Here is an 18,012-nt window from a genome sequence, read left to right on the forward strand (position 1 = left end):
GTTAAATTTGGTTCAGCAATTGTGGTAATAGGTCTACCAACTAAAAAATGTGCGGGGTTAAAGCTTGCAAGTCATTTGGATCTGAGGAAAGCGGTATTAATGGTCGGGAATTTAAAATTCCCTCTATTTGATTTGCTTCAGTTAGGAATTCTTCATAAGTCAATTTTAGGTTGCCTACAGCTCTTAAAAAATGAAATTTAAAGGACTTAACTCCTCCCTCCCAAATTCCACCGAAGTAAGCCGATAAGAAAGGAATGAAATTCCAATTAATTTTTTCTGAACTTAGATAATCTGCCAACACATTATCTGGATTACTAACTATCGTGTATAGTCTTTTCAACTCATTATGGGCACCTACAAAATTACGACCATTGTCTGTAAAAATAGTAGAAATTCTGCCTCTTCGTGACATAAATCTTTTTAGGGTAGCTATGAAAGAATCTGATGTTAAGTCTGAAACAATTTCAACATGTACTGCTCTCGTTACAAAACATACAAAAACTGAGACATACATTTTTTGAAGAGGTCCTTTTCTTTGAAACTTATTTTTAATAAAAAACGGACCACAGAAATCTACTCCAGTAATATTGAATGGTAACGAAGGATTACAACGTTTTGCGGGTAAATCACCCATTTTTTGAATAGACAGGTGAGGATTATATCGGGAACAAGTAATACAGTTATGAATAATACTGCGAACTATATCTCTGCCCCAATGGACCAATACATTTGTTTAGTTAAATGAAGTAAAGTATGGGCTCCAATATGACAATTTTTAAAATGAATACTTTGCATAATTAATTTAGTAAGGATATGAGTTTTAGGTAAAATAATAGGAAATTTTACCTGAAATGGTATGTCGGCATTTCTAAGTCTACCTCCTACTCTAATCACATTAGAACCTTCTTCTAAAAAAAGCGGATAAACTTTTTAATTTGCTAGAAGGGTTTACCTGTTTACCACTTGCTAAGGTTTTGAAGTCATCAGCAAGAACATTTTGTTGTACAAAGGAAATTAATTTAAATTCTGCTTCCTCGATTTCCTTTGAGGAGAGTGAACCCTTCATCTTCTTGTTTCTGCAGTTTCCTAGAAATCTGAGGAGAAAACTGAAAACACGTATTAATTTGTCATACCTATTACTAGTTTTGAAAAGTTAGTAAGGAAATCTGAATTTAAAGTCACTAAGGTGTGAGTGGTATTGTCCTTGAGTTCCAATAAAAATTGAGATGCATCAATCATTTGTTGGTCAGCAGAGTTCACAGAAACAGGTAGTTCTTGAAGGAAAGTTGGTCCATTCCACCATAAATAGTTGTCAATCCATTGTTCTGGAACTAGTCCTCTTGATATCACATCTGCGGGGTTTAAAGTGGGGGAAACATGCTGCCATTTATTGTTCTGCGTCAGTTGTTGTATTTTTCCCACTCTATTTGCAATAAATGTCTTGAGACGATGTGGTGATGTTTGAATCCAGGCTAGGGAAATAGTAGAATCTGCGTATATCACTGCGCTATCAATTTGCAGATTTAAAGCTTTTTCAACCTTGGCCTTTAGTTAAGAGGCGAGAAGACATCCACAAAGTTCCAATCTGGGAATGGAGACAGTTTTTTATGGGGAGACTCGAGATTTGCTGCATACAAGTCATGCATTGAAGATAAATAACTGCTCCATATGCGGCTTCACTGGCGTCTGAGAAACAATGAAGAATTAATTTTATAGGATTTTCATTTAAAATCCATCTTGGAATCTTTACTAGCTAAAGAGCCCTAAGGGATTGAACTAAATGACTCCACTCTTTACCAATGGCTGGAGGAAGAGGGTCGTCAAATGTAAGTTTTTGCAACTACAATTTTTGGAGAAAAATCTTCATTTTAGAGATAACTGGTCCCAGTAGACCCAAGGGGTCATAGAGTTAAACAACTTCAGTTTGTAAGGCTTAACAAAGCCCACCGCAATCAGCCATGTATTATATGAACTACTCACCGCAAAAGGAGTGTATATAGTTGTAAATAAAGAAGTTTAAGCAAAAGTATAGTTCACTGCTCACTTCGAATCACCAGTGGGATTTATTAATATTTGCAGTTATGGTGTAAATAATTAAAGACGCTTTGCTTCTATACCTTACAATTTTTGTTTTATTTAATTTTGTTAACTGTCCAGTATTTTTCGGTTATTGTAAACAGACAAATTAATCTAATTTTTTAAACTACAAGGCTTAAAAATATTTCAAAGCCATCATAAACTTTTAGTCTCGATCGTTGGTTTCACATTATATGGAAGCATGACAATTTAAGTAAATATTTATATATAAAAAGTTATCTTAGAAAGGAAACAACTTTTCCAACTTGTTAAATCCAGTCGTATTCCCCAAATAACATTTAAAAAAGATTTTGTTTAGTTATAAATATACTTAACACGTTAGTGTTGTCTCTTTGTCGTAAAGAAAGATATGTAAAAAAATATTCGAAATATAAAAACAGGAATGTTTATAAAATTCTTAAAACTCAAAGTGTGAAAGAAAATGCTCATAATATCATCAGTAAAGGTAAATGTCCCACGATTTTCATTGAAATGGGGTTTCAACTGTGCATACGTTAGAAAAATCTTCATCATATACGTTTGGGAAGTAAAAGGTTTTCCCTCGGTTATTCGTGTGAAGATATGATATCTCAAACTCTCTATCTCTATATAAATGAGTGGATTTATTCACAAAATGCTTGGCATTCTTTTTGCTCAAGAAGTTTGCCATAAAACAATATTCCATGTTTTGTGTTTTCAAGAACCATACCATTAATCAGCTGTGTCACGTTGACCTTCAGCATTTTATCATATTCATCACATGTGTCATACAAAGAAAATGCATAACAAGATTCATCTCTGATTTTATATGGGCCTAACTTTAACGGTTCTACTGTTTATGAGGCCCCTGCCAATTCTATTTGATGTAGAAATACTTGAATGGGAATTAGTCTTTTCCTATCAACTATAAAATTGAGGAATCTATCTTCCCAAAGAATCTAATAATACTTTCGAAAACAACATCCAGATGCTTTCCACAATGTACAAAATTAAGGACTTCGAGGGGTTCATCTGCTTCATCATTGCTCAATAAAGTTTGGCGCCTTGGTTTCTTCGAATTGTAACGCCTGACTTTTATTCTAAATGATTCTTTGAAGGATATTATAATTTTCAAATGATGCTTTTCCACTCACTGCTCATTTTCTTTTTCAGAATAACACTTCTACATAAGAGGCAACAAAATGCAACAAAATATCATGCTAATTTTGATACCTGAGCTTGGACCTAATGCGTCATGATATCTGATATACCTGTAAACCAGTATATATACACACACACAAAGACATTGTTTAAGGAAGTATACAAGAATTTCAGAAAAATGCAAAATTCTAGATTGGCAAAATTGTCCCATTTTTTACCTAGATTTTTGGTGAAAATTTGACAAGTTATAATTATTAAGCCGAAATTTGGTACAAAATTTAAATATGAAAATTATTCTAAATGCAATTATATGGTGATTTAAACAAAAGAGTTTTTTTTTACATTTAATTGAATGAGTTGTTCGAATTACTTTAATTGATTACCATAAACACATGTTTAACAAGATGAAGATAAAAACGCTTATTAAAACATGTAAAACCTGTTACGGGTTAAAATATGTAAAAAGACTGTCATGGAATACGTACTGAAATCTTATATAAAAACAATGATGATGATGTCGTGTCCGCGTTACCACAGAAAGGGGGTGAAGTAGCTTCTGAGGGTAAAGACCCCAGAGCACCCGAGGGCAGAAGTCAGTCTTCTAGCTCATACGAAGATGAAACTCACACATTCGCTTGCACAAACCCTTTTTACGGGGGGGGGACATTCACACACCTCACAGATAGAACACAGCTGAAGAAAAACCAAGCCCGAACCGGGATTCGAACCCGGGGCGCCCAGATCACGGGGCGCTACCCCTATGCAAGGACGCCGGCTTTATAAAAACATTGACAGATACAAATCACATGGCGATAAGTTATCTCAATATTTATCTTTGAAATTCAAAATTCAACAGCGAAACAAGTGGATTTATTAATCTTAAAAAAAATCAAGTAATATGATTAAGAAAAAGTCTGGATTAATTCTATTTGGAAACTGAAGCATTACAATTTGATTCAGTAAAAATTTTTAGCCTTTATTAGAACAAACGAAATCGTGAAATGTGAAAAAAGGAATAATTGCTTTGGAACATTTTACAAAAAAGATAGTACATGCGAGAATGCGTGAAGCACATCTCGAGCTCATTTAAATTTCCTACATTATTATCCAGTTCTTTTTCTCAATTAATCAAATGACATATGATACTTTTGATAAAAAAAAAATATTTAAAAGTGAGGAAGAAGAATGGGTGTGTAGAAATAAAAAAGAATGCTCCCAGTATAGAATATTCCTTGGCCTGAAATCCCATTTTCAAACGAATGAGTATTTCCCATCGTCACATGCATTGTGTACGCTATCTCTCTACATTCATCGGAAGATGCAAGTAGTATACTTGTTTTATACAAATTTATATCCAATGAAAGATTATTATTGTATAAAACAGTATTTTATAACTTTTCTGTAATGTAATCTTTTTGAGAATGGTTATCACTGCAACTAGAGCATTATGTCTTTGCAGTTCCTCCAGAATTTGTAAATGACGTCGTCAACCGAAACATATCTGTCGCAGAGAATGCAAACATCTCTCTGTCGTGCAGGGCAACAGGAAACCCGATTCCCAAAATTAAATGGAGAAGAGAGGATGGACAACCCATCATTGTCGGACAGAGAAAAGGTATCACGATTTCTTTCTTTCTTTTTTAAATTTGTGAGTGATCCCCTTAACACTTTTTGACTTAAAGTCACGTGAAGCGAATAAATTAGATTCTTAAATTAGTAAATAAGATTAAATCAAAATCTTTTCAATAACTATCAATAAATAGAGAAATTTGAAATAGAAGTTTAATTCGATAAATTCAGTGTTTCTTCCTCAACTGTTAATTTTCAAAATGAGCATAAAGAGTGTGTGCAATACTGTAACATATTCCATAACCAAAAAGAAGTTTTATCGAATTTTTCTAGTATTCCATATAAATGTGAAATTATTTCAGACAATTATTTTATTTATTTATTTATTTTATTTACCTATCTGACCTTTCCTGTTATTTTGCAGTGGATCTTTATGATGGTGAAGAATTAGTCTTGCACAAGGTGTCTCGCCAAAGTATGGGCGCCTACCTGTGCATAGCTTCCAACGGGGTGCCCCCTGCTATCAGCAGGAGAATGCACATCGATATCACATGTAAGTTTAGAAGTGATTTTGAAACATTGATGCTTTCTTAAGGAGATCCGTGAAAGCCTGAAATTAAATGATTAGATTCCAACAAAATTAGATGAGACACTTCCACATCAACATTATGCGATTACAGCTCATTTCGTTATAGTAAATTGACCTCTAGGTTGAAATCTATTTTAAGGGGCCCCTCAAGTTAGTCGCCAACTCGGTAACCCAAAAAAAACGAAACAAAAGAAGAAGCTTTTCTAACAACCTTTTACATATTCACAGTATTCTTTGTCTTGTCGGCCAAATTGAATTTTTGCTTGGCAACTTGACATTCTTTTCATTCTTGACAATGTGGAATCACGTTAAAGTAGATTTCAGCTTAACTATTATTATCATCAGGAAAAAGGATACGTTTGTGACTCAAACTATTCAGATTCTTTGAAACGATTTTCCACACTTTTTTAAGTTTGTATAAGTTATCTGAGTCTCGCCCGCTACGAACTCGACTGCAAACTGGTACCTTACATAAAAAGGAATAAAAACAACAATAGAATTGGATATGTGCAATTATCAATAAAAAAACATCGATCCTTTTAGGCCTTATATGTTTTCTAAATCGACTGGTAAGGTAAGGATGATATGAATACACTATATCTCATAATTTGGCAAACACGATATAATAATTATGGCAATCTTGAAATCTAACATAAAACCACCGGAAGTGTTTTGCCTTCGACTTTCTCATATATTTTGGAAATTCAGTATCTTATTTTCTGGTCTCCTTCTTGCCTCTTGCCAGCCCTAAAATTTAAATGGTGGAGGTAATTTCAATTTTCAGGTACAGGAATTCTTCGTGGTTTCACACATGCTCTGGGAAATGCTCATTTCACCAAAACAGGGTCTAGACAAAAAAATGAGATTGGATATGTTTATAGATTTACCAATAACATGAGCTCATATTATACGCAATATACAAGTTAGGAAACCAAAATGACAAGTTATTATACCAAAATGACAAGTCCCAGCTTGTCATTTTGGTACTGTCCAAAATGACAAGTTGGGGAAGGAAGAAAAAAATGTAATGAAAATTCATCTAACGGAATAGATGTCAATAGCAATAGACATAGCAAAGGATCACAGAATTGCACTCATATCATCTGCGTAACATCTTTTTGCTAGGTAGAATCGACCAAAAATGTTAGCCTCGGGATCCTGAAATGAACAATAGGAAAGATGGTGGCCTCAAAGGTTACGTGAGTGCCTATCCCTCTGACTTCCGTTTGTAGTGACATAGTAAGGCGCATTTTATGCTTCGTAATATAATACAGAAAACTGTTTACTCATGTTGAACACTTTTCATCGATTGGTTTAAACTTTTTATTCAAATATACAATTTTGGTCTCAGCACTACATTTCATTTATCTCTATAGTTAAGTTTTGAGTTAAGGTGCTTGCACGCATGCGCGTGCAGACAGTCAATCAGTAGATGGATTTGGGTCAAAATTTGGTACAGATCTATATTTTAGATTTTTAAATTGTACACTGAATTTTATCCATCCAACTTTTTGCGTTTTATAGTTATCGTGATTGTTCAGACTGATACGGACAGACAGATAGACTTATCTTCGAATTTTGCCTAAATTTTGATTGAAATCTACAAATATGGTGTTAAGGCTAAAAATCGATTCAACATTGTAGCTCTATGCGTTTATCATATTCACAAGCATAATTCTAAGAATGTGTGTTGTCGACATTATGGAGACTTGAAGGCTAGCATTTCGATACAGTCTTGAAGTCTACATTTTTGACGATTACGATTTTGTTGTATACTTCGAAAAAACTAGAAACTAAAAGTAGAACTGCATGCTCTTTCTTGCTTCTTTGGCAGTTTTCTTGATGTTTGATGGATGTTTTTGAAGTAATTAGATTAATTTGTGGTGAAACTTATAAGCCAAATGACAACCTCGGGACACAAGTGATCACTTTTGTCTAGTGGTCTTGTTACTCGGCTGCAAACCCCACCGTTGCGAGTTCGATCCTACCCATTACAACTTCCTCACTTTAAAACCGTCATAAATCAAAAATTTCCCATTCAATACATAAGTAAACTGCCAAAATTGGTCAAAATTTCTATATTTGTCATCTATTAAAGAAAAATTCATCGACACCGTACACGTTGCTAAGCGATGTCAATATCAAGTTAACAACATAGCAAAAGAAAGCCAAGCATTTCTAAACAACATTTTATAGCAAATTTGTAATTTTAGCAATTAATAAAAAGTTATTCTTTATATCAAATGTGCTTACTACTTATAAATAAAAAATTCTTAACTCAAACGCTAGCTTAACAAATCAATTCAGTCTGGTTTACATTTAAGTATCATGTTCTCATACTGAATCTAAAACAATTATTCTAAATGTTAACACTAAAGTTAACGTTTTCTAAAACCGAATTATGTTTTGTATTTTCAAAAAGATAATTTCCACTTCGATTTGCCTTTGGGATTATTAACAACAAATTTCAAGAACTAATTTTCAACCATGCTTCTTTTCACTTTGATCGTACAGTATTTATTCACAGAATATTATACGCAGAATTTTCGAGCACTTAAAATATGCCTCTATTCATTTCAATAGGCATATCCAGATAAAAAATAATATGTTAAAAATGCAGCCTATTCTTAAGTCCTAACCAATTAAATATTCAGTTATAAAATATTTGTAACTTTCTTTTTAAATCAAAAATTTGATATTAGTATAGCGAACAACGGATCAGTCTAGTGAAAAAGAAGTCAAAGACAGAAAATAAAAATAATTAATTATTAAAAAGTAAGTAAAAAAAAGATCAGTCTAATAAAACTAATACTTTATGAAAGTTTTCTAATACATTTAAAGACATGAAAGCAATAAAAATTGAAGGCTGTAAATTTTTAAGAATCTCGAGAATTTCTTGACATTTTAAAATTTAGCCACATAAGAATTATTAGAAAAATTCAAAAATTCTCTCACTCCCCCTCTGTAAATTTTCATAATATTAAAAAATACATCTTGGAATACTTAATTGTAACACAATAATTCCATCATGAAAGAAACGAATATTTGAATTTATACTTGGCCACAATCGCAACGAAGGCTTGACATCCTGGGCCAAATCACTTCACATAAGCGCACAGATTTCCATTTATTTTGCGGAGTCTTTTTATCTACTGTAAGACATCTAGTTGAGATCTTGGGGCCCACCTTATTTCATTTTCATAAATGATAATTTACTTTTTTTAAAGAATATAATCTGGTCGACGAATTTCTGAAAAATGATCTAACTGGCCAATTCATTGGATGGATTTAGAACCAGCTGGCCAATTCATTGCATGGATTTAGATCTAGTTGGCCAATTCATTGGAGGAATTGGCCAGCTAGATCTTCAAACCTAAACCTATTCTTTATAAATGAGATTCTCGAGAGATTCCAAATTTGATTCACATTGATATTTCTAGAATCTAAAAGAATCTTGTTCAAAGGATATGTACGACTCTTAAAAATTTACAAATTCGAAAAATTCATAAACAGTCTTATTTCTAATATAATCTCCGACTGTGACATCTTTATATCTGTAAGAGAAGATCATGCCCTCTATTAAACCTTTTTCAAAAACCATTCTTTGTTTTAGACCATCCTTCTCTGATGAGCCTTAAGCATGATGATGGTAATGTACAATAACTATTGCATCACTGTTTCATTCTCTTTTTTTTTTTTTTTTTTTTTTTTTTTTTTTCCTTACCAACTTCTATATGTATATTTAACATCTTTAAAACATGGTCAGTAATTTTGAAGGTAACTGGCAAAAGAATAAACGCTGCTAATTTTGAACATTAACTTAGAACATACCAGATATTATTTCACACTATCTCGTCTAATTTATAATTCTTTTTGAAAAAAAAAAAAATCTAACGTCAATTTCTATTTCAGTCCCCCCTATGATATGGATTCCCAACCAACTGGTGGGTGCATCTGATGGCCAGACGATAGCACTGGAGTGTAACACTGAAGCTCACCCTGCGGCTACCAACTTCTGGGTGAGGAACGACCACGTCGTTGGCAGCTCCGACGACAAGTTCGAGACCTACCAGGTAGTCAACGGATACAAGGTACACATGAAGATCGTCATCAAGAACCTGGAGGACAGCGACTTCGGGATCTACAGATGCGTGTCAAAAAACGCGCTCGGAGAAACTGCTGGTTCGGTTAACCTGTACAGTAAGACACAGTCGTCCAAGATTTCCTTTCAATCAAAACATAGAAAATTGATGTGATTCTATAGTTGTTTTGTCTATATATAGTGTAAAATTCTTATTATATCGTTCTTTCGCAAGCGTTGAAGCAAACGCAATATTAGATAAATGTAAAAATCGTATATAATGTATTTTTTTAGTATTAATAATAGTGATGCTTAGTAAATAAGTTCAAAATCTACTGGTACAAAACTTTAATCTATACTTATAATAAAGCTCAATGTGTGTGTGTGTGTGTTGGCGCTCTACAGGCCAGGTCATTTGACATACAGCTACCAAATTTGGTACATGTATACCTTAGAGGTCGGGAATGTGCACCTGGGGTTCCTTTTTTTGAATTTTTAATTAGAATTTTAATTATTAATTAAAAACTAACTTTCCCACCAAAAGAATCTTCCATTTTACCCACCGCCAACTTTCCCGCCAAAAAAAATCTTCCATTTTCTCCACCGCCAAATGAGTAAGACTTCAGCTTTTTTTTCTCCCAACAGTAATAAGGCTAGGGTTAACATTTTTCGGCGGATTATTTCAAACGATTCTGTTTATTTTCTTAATGTTTTATGCATTTAAAATTAAACATTGTTAATTAATCCATGTTTCAGATTCATTCTGAAGTACTTTTGAATTAAAATAACACAGAATAAAGGAAATTAAAAATATATAATTTGCATAGCGTTACCCCAACTGGCGTAGAAAAATTCACGCATTTGCGTTACCCAACTGGCGAAGAAAATTCACGCATACGCATTGTTCTGATTGTTGTCATGACAACCACTATCAATGGATGATTTAAATTATTTTTAGGTTAGTTGCATGCTTTTGTAAGTAAATCGCATTTATGTTAGTTATATATTTTTTTGTATATGCTTACAGTTTTAAGTACATCATTTTTTAAGTAGTTTTTTTAAACCTGTTTTCGACGATTATTTTAAACGATTCATTTTATTTTCTTAGTGTTTGATGCATTTAAAATGAAACATTGTTAATGAATCGATCTGCTCATAATGAATCTAAGAAAATTTTGTTGACAAATTCTTGAGATATTACATAAATTAAGAAAGATATTCTTTAGTGCCCATAAAGTTTAAACGCTCAGTGGCTCTGTTATCAGTAATCATATTATTAAAAAATGCTTTGTTACAGTAAAAAATATCATTATATTAATTGCAGATTAATTCTTTCCATTTTAATTTAAAGCATAAATTCTAAGAGAGGTAACAGAAAATTAGAGAGATACATATTACGTTATGACTGAAGGCCTTTATAATATTATGAGTGAATTATATGACTATCAAAATTTGAAGTTTTAAAATATTTTGATGAAGAATCTATTAAAGTTGGAATTGCGTAAAACATTTAATTATTAAAATTTAAACGAACATTAAGATTGGCGAACCGACTGGTCGCCAAAGGCGGCTAGTATATTATATTTATACCTTTGTTTCTAAAAAATATGCAGAAAATGTTCCGTTGCAACTGCTTATGGACAAGAATCGTCCCACGAGTTAATGAGAATTGATTAAAGAACCATGCTTGTTGTGATTATAGATAGAATTTTGAAAGGACCAGCGAGTGTGGTCTCCTTAAAACTTTCTCGCATACTTTCTTACAAAGGTGTTATCTCAGAGAACACTTACATGGCATTGGCCTACAATAGTTACGAAATATCAACCTTAACGCGAATTTAACATTTTCGCGGAATATATCGTGCGTTCCTTGGAAAGATTTCTGGCGATTAATCGTTGACAGACTGTTATTAGTATCCAGAAATTGAATTTAAGCTTGTTTTTCGAAACCGATTGAAATAAAAATTTGATACAAAAATGCATTTGTAGTTTGCATCTCAAAATCCCATACGAGATTTGATATATTTAAATCCTTGCGCGTACATGTTTCTGAAAGTACAGACTGACAGACTCTCCATCCCTTATCGGATTTGGCACAAAATTTTATTGGTGTCCACACCACAGATTTTAAATCTAATGTATCGAATTTTACCAATCTAGATCTCTTCGTTTTGTAGTTATCGTGTTCGAACAGCCGAGCAGACGGACTTTTTCTGAACGGATTTTATGCAAAATTTGACAGAAATCTGCAAATTTGATGTGAAGTTCACATACCAAATTTCATGCGTGTAGCACAAAGCATTTATGAATCAATCATCTTTATCACAGACTGATAGACATAATGCCAAAAATGTGTTTTTCGAACTCCGGGAAGTCTCAGAAACATTCATGGGAAACAAAATGTCGAATTTTTTTGACGATTACAGTACTTCCTGTATAATTCCTATACGAGAAAGTAAAAATCAAGACGAATTATTCAGGAAAATTTACTTGAAATCATGTAAAATTGCAGAGTAGGGGAATGTTCTGGCCGCAAAGACAGCCACATTTCACTCTTGTGGAATTTGGATTATCGAACTTCTAAAAATTTTGCATATCGATTCCTGGTTCACAACAAAGACTTTTGCCTTGTAGGGGAGGGAGCTATCTCAAACTCGAATACAAGAAATTCCCGACATAATAAATAGATTCTGCAGATTCTTGGATTTCTATAATTGTTGCATTGACCTGCTAACAATCCCAACACTGATGACGAGATGCACCTCCCAGACAGACAGATATATATATATATATATATATATATATATATATATATATATATATATATATATATATATATATATATAATAGAGAGTTTCTTCAGGTACTACAGAAGAGAGAAGTCATTTTTTTCCTGATCACTATAAGGTCTTAGATATTAGGTACTTGCGTATATTTTAATCAGTGACATCTATTGGTAAATATGCGAACAGGGCCCGACTTAGCCAAATTGGGGCCCTGGGAAAAAACTTCTTTGCCCCCCCCCTCTGCTTCACTGCTTCAGTAATGAAGAACCCTGCATAGAACTTGTCTATGGTATTTTTCGTTAATTAATTCAAAATATTATTTAAACTTAAAACTAAAACACTCTTAGTATTAACTCGAAGTACCACATTTAACCATTAAATTTAAAATGCAATCTGACAAAATGCTAAGGCAAGATTTATATTAGAATGCTTTCTACAATTATCTTAAGCATCTGTCTATAAGAGAAACTCCTAAATTTCATAAACTAAATATAAGTACATTTTTTAAATGAAAATATGCAAAATTCTCAACAGTTATTTTCATATGTAGGAGTATTTAATTATTTATTGCATTTATTGCATACAAACAAAACGAATATTCTTCAAATCAAATATTTTTCAAAGAAAATGTACTTATACTATATGTTGCACGATACTAATATGATATAATAAAAATCTGCAATCATTAAAATAAACACACTAAACTGCGCAAAACGCGAGATGCAACATAAAATGGACTGATTGCCAACCCGCGGAAATTCGCGGGATAAGCAGGTGGAGGGTTAAAGGCCACAAAAAATGCTTAGTAAAATTTGGATGGTAATAATAAATTATGCAATTGTTAAAAGAACTCGAATTATGTAGTTAAAATTATTAAGAAAACCAAAGAACAAGTTCTCTAACCCTAACCACTGGTCCGATTTTATCACTTTTTGTTTGATATGAACGCTCATGATTTGTTGTAAGCCACCAATGATAGCTTTGCTTTTGTGAGAAATCTCGAATACATACGCCACGCCATGGGGGGGGGGACATTGCAAAGATCCCCAGCCACAACCACTGAGCCGGTTTCACCAATTTTTATTTCATTTGAAATCTCGTGACGTTTAGATACCTGATCAATGCTTACCTGTTCTCTTCCGCATTTCATTTTTAGTGATATCTCAAAATTCCCCCCAACACAACTATTGGGCTGATTTTATCTATTCATTTCTCCAGTTTGCTTCCATAACCATCCAATCTGATTGCGCTATGTTTACTGTGCAAGTATAATTTAAAGTAGCACTTGCATTTCGTTTGATAAAATGTAGTTCAACAATGTTTATTGACTTTCTGATTTGTCGCATTTCATTATTGGAAATATATATATATATATATATATATATATATATATATATATATATATGTTTCTGTATATTATACATTGAATTTCTTTTTCTTTTTCAGAAGTAAGAGCTACAAGTTCTTACAACAAAAACATTCCTCCACCATCCACTCCACCAGAGCAAGGAATAATACCATATATCCCAGGTACAGAGAATTTTGATATTTATACAAAAAGAACCTAAAAAATTATTTCCCCAAACGGATTTTTAGATCATTTCTATTCTATTAATTCTTGATTCAATAATTGTTTTTTATCATAAGCATTGATATTGCCATCTATAAACCTATGGGAGTTGTCTCCACAAAACTTTCTCGGATACTCTTTAATGAAAGTGCTATTCTCTTTCCTTGGCATAAAATTGCAGACTTTGGGAATAGTTGATTCTACTTTCATTAGAATCAACATAGAAATGACTTCCTTGGCATTGGCGAACAATAGTTAAGAAATATTTTGATTTTTGGCGGAAATTTAGCATTGATACTAATTCTATTTTATAACTCCTTGGCGTTATTATTTTTTCTTGATTATTAATTCCTAGAATTTAGCGATAGGTACCCGAAAATCGAATTTATACTTTAGGCACGTTGTTTCCAACCGATTAAAATCAAAATGTGGCACATAAATACAATTATAGTTACAAAATCGCATATCAAATTTTATACATTTAAGTCATTGTCTTTTGATACATTATCGCGCTTACAAGCTTGTCAAAGTACAGATCGGCAGGAAATGAACCCCTTTAGGGATGTAATTCAGATTTGTTAAGTGCACTTTAGATGTTAAATCTATGTATCAAATTCTTGTCTCTCTTGTTAACTTGTATTAACTAATCTCTTCTTGTTAACTTGTATTGACTGACAGACTTCCTCTGAATGGATTTCACTTAAAATTTGATAGAAATCTATGAATTTGGTATATATGCAAATTTGATAGAAATCTGCGAATTTGGTAATATACAAATTTGATAGAAATCATGAATTTGGTATATATGCAAATTTGATAGAAATCTGCGAATTTGGTGTATATACAAATTTGATAGAAATCATGAATTTGGTATATATGCAAATTTGATAGAAATCTGCGAATTTGGTGTATATACAAATTTGATAGAAATCTATGAATTTGTTATATATGCAAATTTGATAGAAATCTGCAAATTTGGTGTATATACAAATTTGATAGAAATCTATGGATTTGGTATATGTGCAAATTTGATAGAAATCTGCGAATTTGGTGTATATACAAATTTCATTAGTATAATGTAAAGTGTTTTTGAATTATTTTCGTCACAGAGTGGCAAGTATAATACCAAAAATATGTTTTTCGAACTCGGGGAGATCTAAAACTTGGTTTTTTTCAAAATCAGAGTTCGAATTTTTTGACGATTACAGGTTATAATCTTTTTTCCTGTATGAGAAAGTAGAAATCATTTCTCGGACTTATCAAACTGCATGCTTCTAAATGAAATTCAATTCTATTTTAGAAAAACCTAAGATTGACCAAATTCCTCTAATTAACTGCAGATCGCGATGCTATGGCAATACCTCTGTAATGTCCAACGGAGTATCTAGTGTTCAGCAAAGAATTTCAAAAAAAAAAATTATTTGTAAACGGTGGAAATCATTCGTTCAATTTAGTAGTATTACAATACATAAATGTAGTGTCACAAAAACACAGTTTTCAAAATAATAGCTGTAATGTAAATTAAACTATTTTCCAATCCTATTTAATTTTATCAGAGGTAAATGAAGATATTTTGTGGTCCCAGAAACCACACATTATATGGTTCTATTTTTAATGAATTTGTCAATTTAGTTTCTATTTGCCGATATGAGGGATGAATCACGGAGTACTGACACTCGAAGTTCTTAACCTCCGGGTCAATTTTAAAATAATATACCAAACAGATGCAATTACATAAAAAGATGTTGATTTCGGAAGGAAATAATTTAGTTTCATATTTCAACATATTTTTGACATGGTAATAATTTATTTTATGTTAATTTTTATTTTATTCATTTTATAAACATCTTTTAATTATCTTTTTTTTTCGTTGTTATGACTTTTGATTGCCCGTTATACACTCTTGTTCATAATTTTATAAAAGCACACATTTTGAATGTTATTAAATATTGTAAGGAAAAATCACAAAAATTGGATTGTTTACAAATTTATCTACTTAACATCTGAAAAAAAGGTTTTTTAATCAGTCGTCTTGCTTATGGTCTCCTCTCAGCCTAGTTGTCCTAGGTCTGAAATCCGTGTCTGAACTTAATCAGGAAACATAAACTAATAATAAACATTAGTAATTAGTCAAAGGGAATATATATATATATAATGTTACGAATCTGTGATGCTGCTTCCCAGCATAGTTGGTTCCATCATCAGGAAGACTGTTTTACAGTCATCTGTATTGGATGGAGTCCGGGTGTCGCGTCGAAGGTCCCAGCGCTTGGCGACGAATTTGGCGACTTTGGCGCCAAAATAGATTATACCCGAAACATCGAGAATTTTCCCGATCCGTCCATTAGGAACCGAGATACGCCTCGAAAGTTCCTGATTGGCTGAGAGGCTTCTAGCCCCGCCTCCTGAGACCTATAAAAGGAGGCAGTCTGCAGCTGCCAGTAGTAGTCGGAATCGATGGTGAAGAACGAGTCTTCCAGAGATTAGCAGAGCAGCGACGGAGTCAAGCTAGTGCTGAACTAAGCTGTGCGCTACTGTCTGCAGTAGAGTCTTGTCGCGTGCACGTCTCGGCTGAAGATAATTGTCTTCTCTATACTGTATATAGTTGTCGTCCTTGTGCTGTCCTGTGTGTCTTTGTGTAAATAAACGTCGTTGTTTTATTTTCTACTGCCGCCTGCTGATTGAGCGTTCTCCACACCATATAGCTTCCACTATCCAAATGAACCCGGAATTTTCGTAACATTTGGTGTCAGAAGTGGGGTAGTGGTCAGCAGTGTATGGTGAAAACGAGATCTCAGGCTACGATGACTGATAGCGTTAATGGTGAGTTACTGGCTCTGTTGGTTGAGATGAAGAAATCTATGGAAGCTGGACAAGAGGAGATGAAGAAAAGACAAGATGAGATGAAGCAAGGACAAGAAAGAATAGAGCAGGAGATGAAGAAAAGACAAGATGAGATGAAGCAAGGACTGGAAAGAATTTTGGAAAAATTGAAAGCCAGGAGGAGTGAATTACAAAAAGACCTTTCGTCGATGAAAGAAGCTTTAAAATATCAAGTTAATAAAATCGAAGATGTCCAAGTTATCACAGAAGAAATTGAAGGAAGCAGCGAGAGCCAAGTGGAAGAAGAAAAGGCTGAAGATCGAATGGAGACCGGTGTTACCGAAAAGGGGCTTAGCCATCTGGAAAAAGAACCGAAGTTTAATAAGGAGAGGCACGAACAGGGAGAATGTCAAATAATTGCGGAACTGAAACAGTCTTCTCCGAATGAGTCCCCTGAAGTGGAACCGAAAGTGCAGGCGCTTGGGGATGGAGAAGAAGGACTTTCTTCGGACGGGTCTGTTGGTGGCGACCCGTGCTCGATGCCTATGGATGCAAGAGTTAATGCGACCCTGTTTGGATTGGATTCGTCCCAAAGATTAAAGGGACTACCTCTCTGCAAGCCTCTTGGTATCGCCTTGCATAGTGACACGGAAGAAGATTGCGTGGCTGGAATCGTAGTACTACGTGGCTGGATCCCTGTAGTCACGGTCTAAATTTCCTCCAAGAATTCGGATATGCTGTGGATTTTTCTAGGAGTGTCATGAATCACCTGTGTATCCGGTCAAGTTGTGTCGTTGCAGAGGAGCCCTTCCCGTAAAGGTAGATGAGCTCTTCAGAAGATCCTGTGTGGAGGGCGTCGGACAATTCTCGAGTGTCGAGAATAGACCGGGAAGAAGTGGACGTATTCCCGTGAAAGTTTTGGCATTCGAGTAGACTTCAGAAGGCACTATTGGATCATCCTGATATACGGCTGGTTCGATGGAAGAAGTTCAAAGTGACCAACCGACCAGCCTGGCAAGAATTCATTCCGGAGGCCTCTACTACGATCCAGCGTTTCGCTCCATGGGACACATTGCATTTTAAGAAGAGAAATCAAGTCTGGGTGTACCATCCGAAACTACGAAGAGGTCCGAGTCAAAATCATTGAGATAGTTCGGATGGATCTTTAGTCGCCTCCAAATTAGTAAACGATGTCATCTTCGAAAGACCGGAAGTCGCCTAAAGCATCATCATCACAACATTCGGAAGCCTACGCCAGCTGTTGGATTGAAGTAGGACTGCCTGGGACGTGCAATCCTTAGGAGGGGGACAATGTTACGAATCTGTGATGCTGCTTCCCAGCATAGTTGGTTCCGCAATTTTGTATCTATCTATACGG

At 33.9% G+C, this 18,012-nt stretch overlaps 1 protein-coding gene across 1 annotated transcript in view; it reads left to right on the top strand.

Moving 5' to 3' along the window:
• The window catches only part of LOC129975134 (lachesin-like), a 141,345-nt gene that overhangs the window by 111,490 nt on the left and 11,843 nt on the right, over positions 1 to 18,012 (top strand). Inside the window, exons 4-7 of the mRNA XM_056088089.1 lie at positions 4,676 to 4,831; positions 5,210 to 5,338; positions 9,287 to 9,574; positions 13,688 to 13,771. Coding sequence (XP_055944064.1) covers positions 4,676 to 4,831; positions 5,210 to 5,338; positions 9,287 to 9,574; positions 13,688 to 13,771 — 657 coding nt within the window. The remainder of the gene's footprint in view (positions 1 to 4,675; positions 4,832 to 5,209; positions 5,339 to 9,286; positions 9,575 to 13,687; positions 13,772 to 18,012) is intronic.

This window comes from Argiope bruennichi, chromosome 1 (assembly GCF_947563725.1).
Source record: "Argiope bruennichi chromosome 1, qqArgBrue1.1, whole genome shotgun sequence".
NCBI lineage: Eukaryota > Metazoa > Arthropoda > Arachnida > Araneae > Araneidae > Argiope > Argiope bruennichi.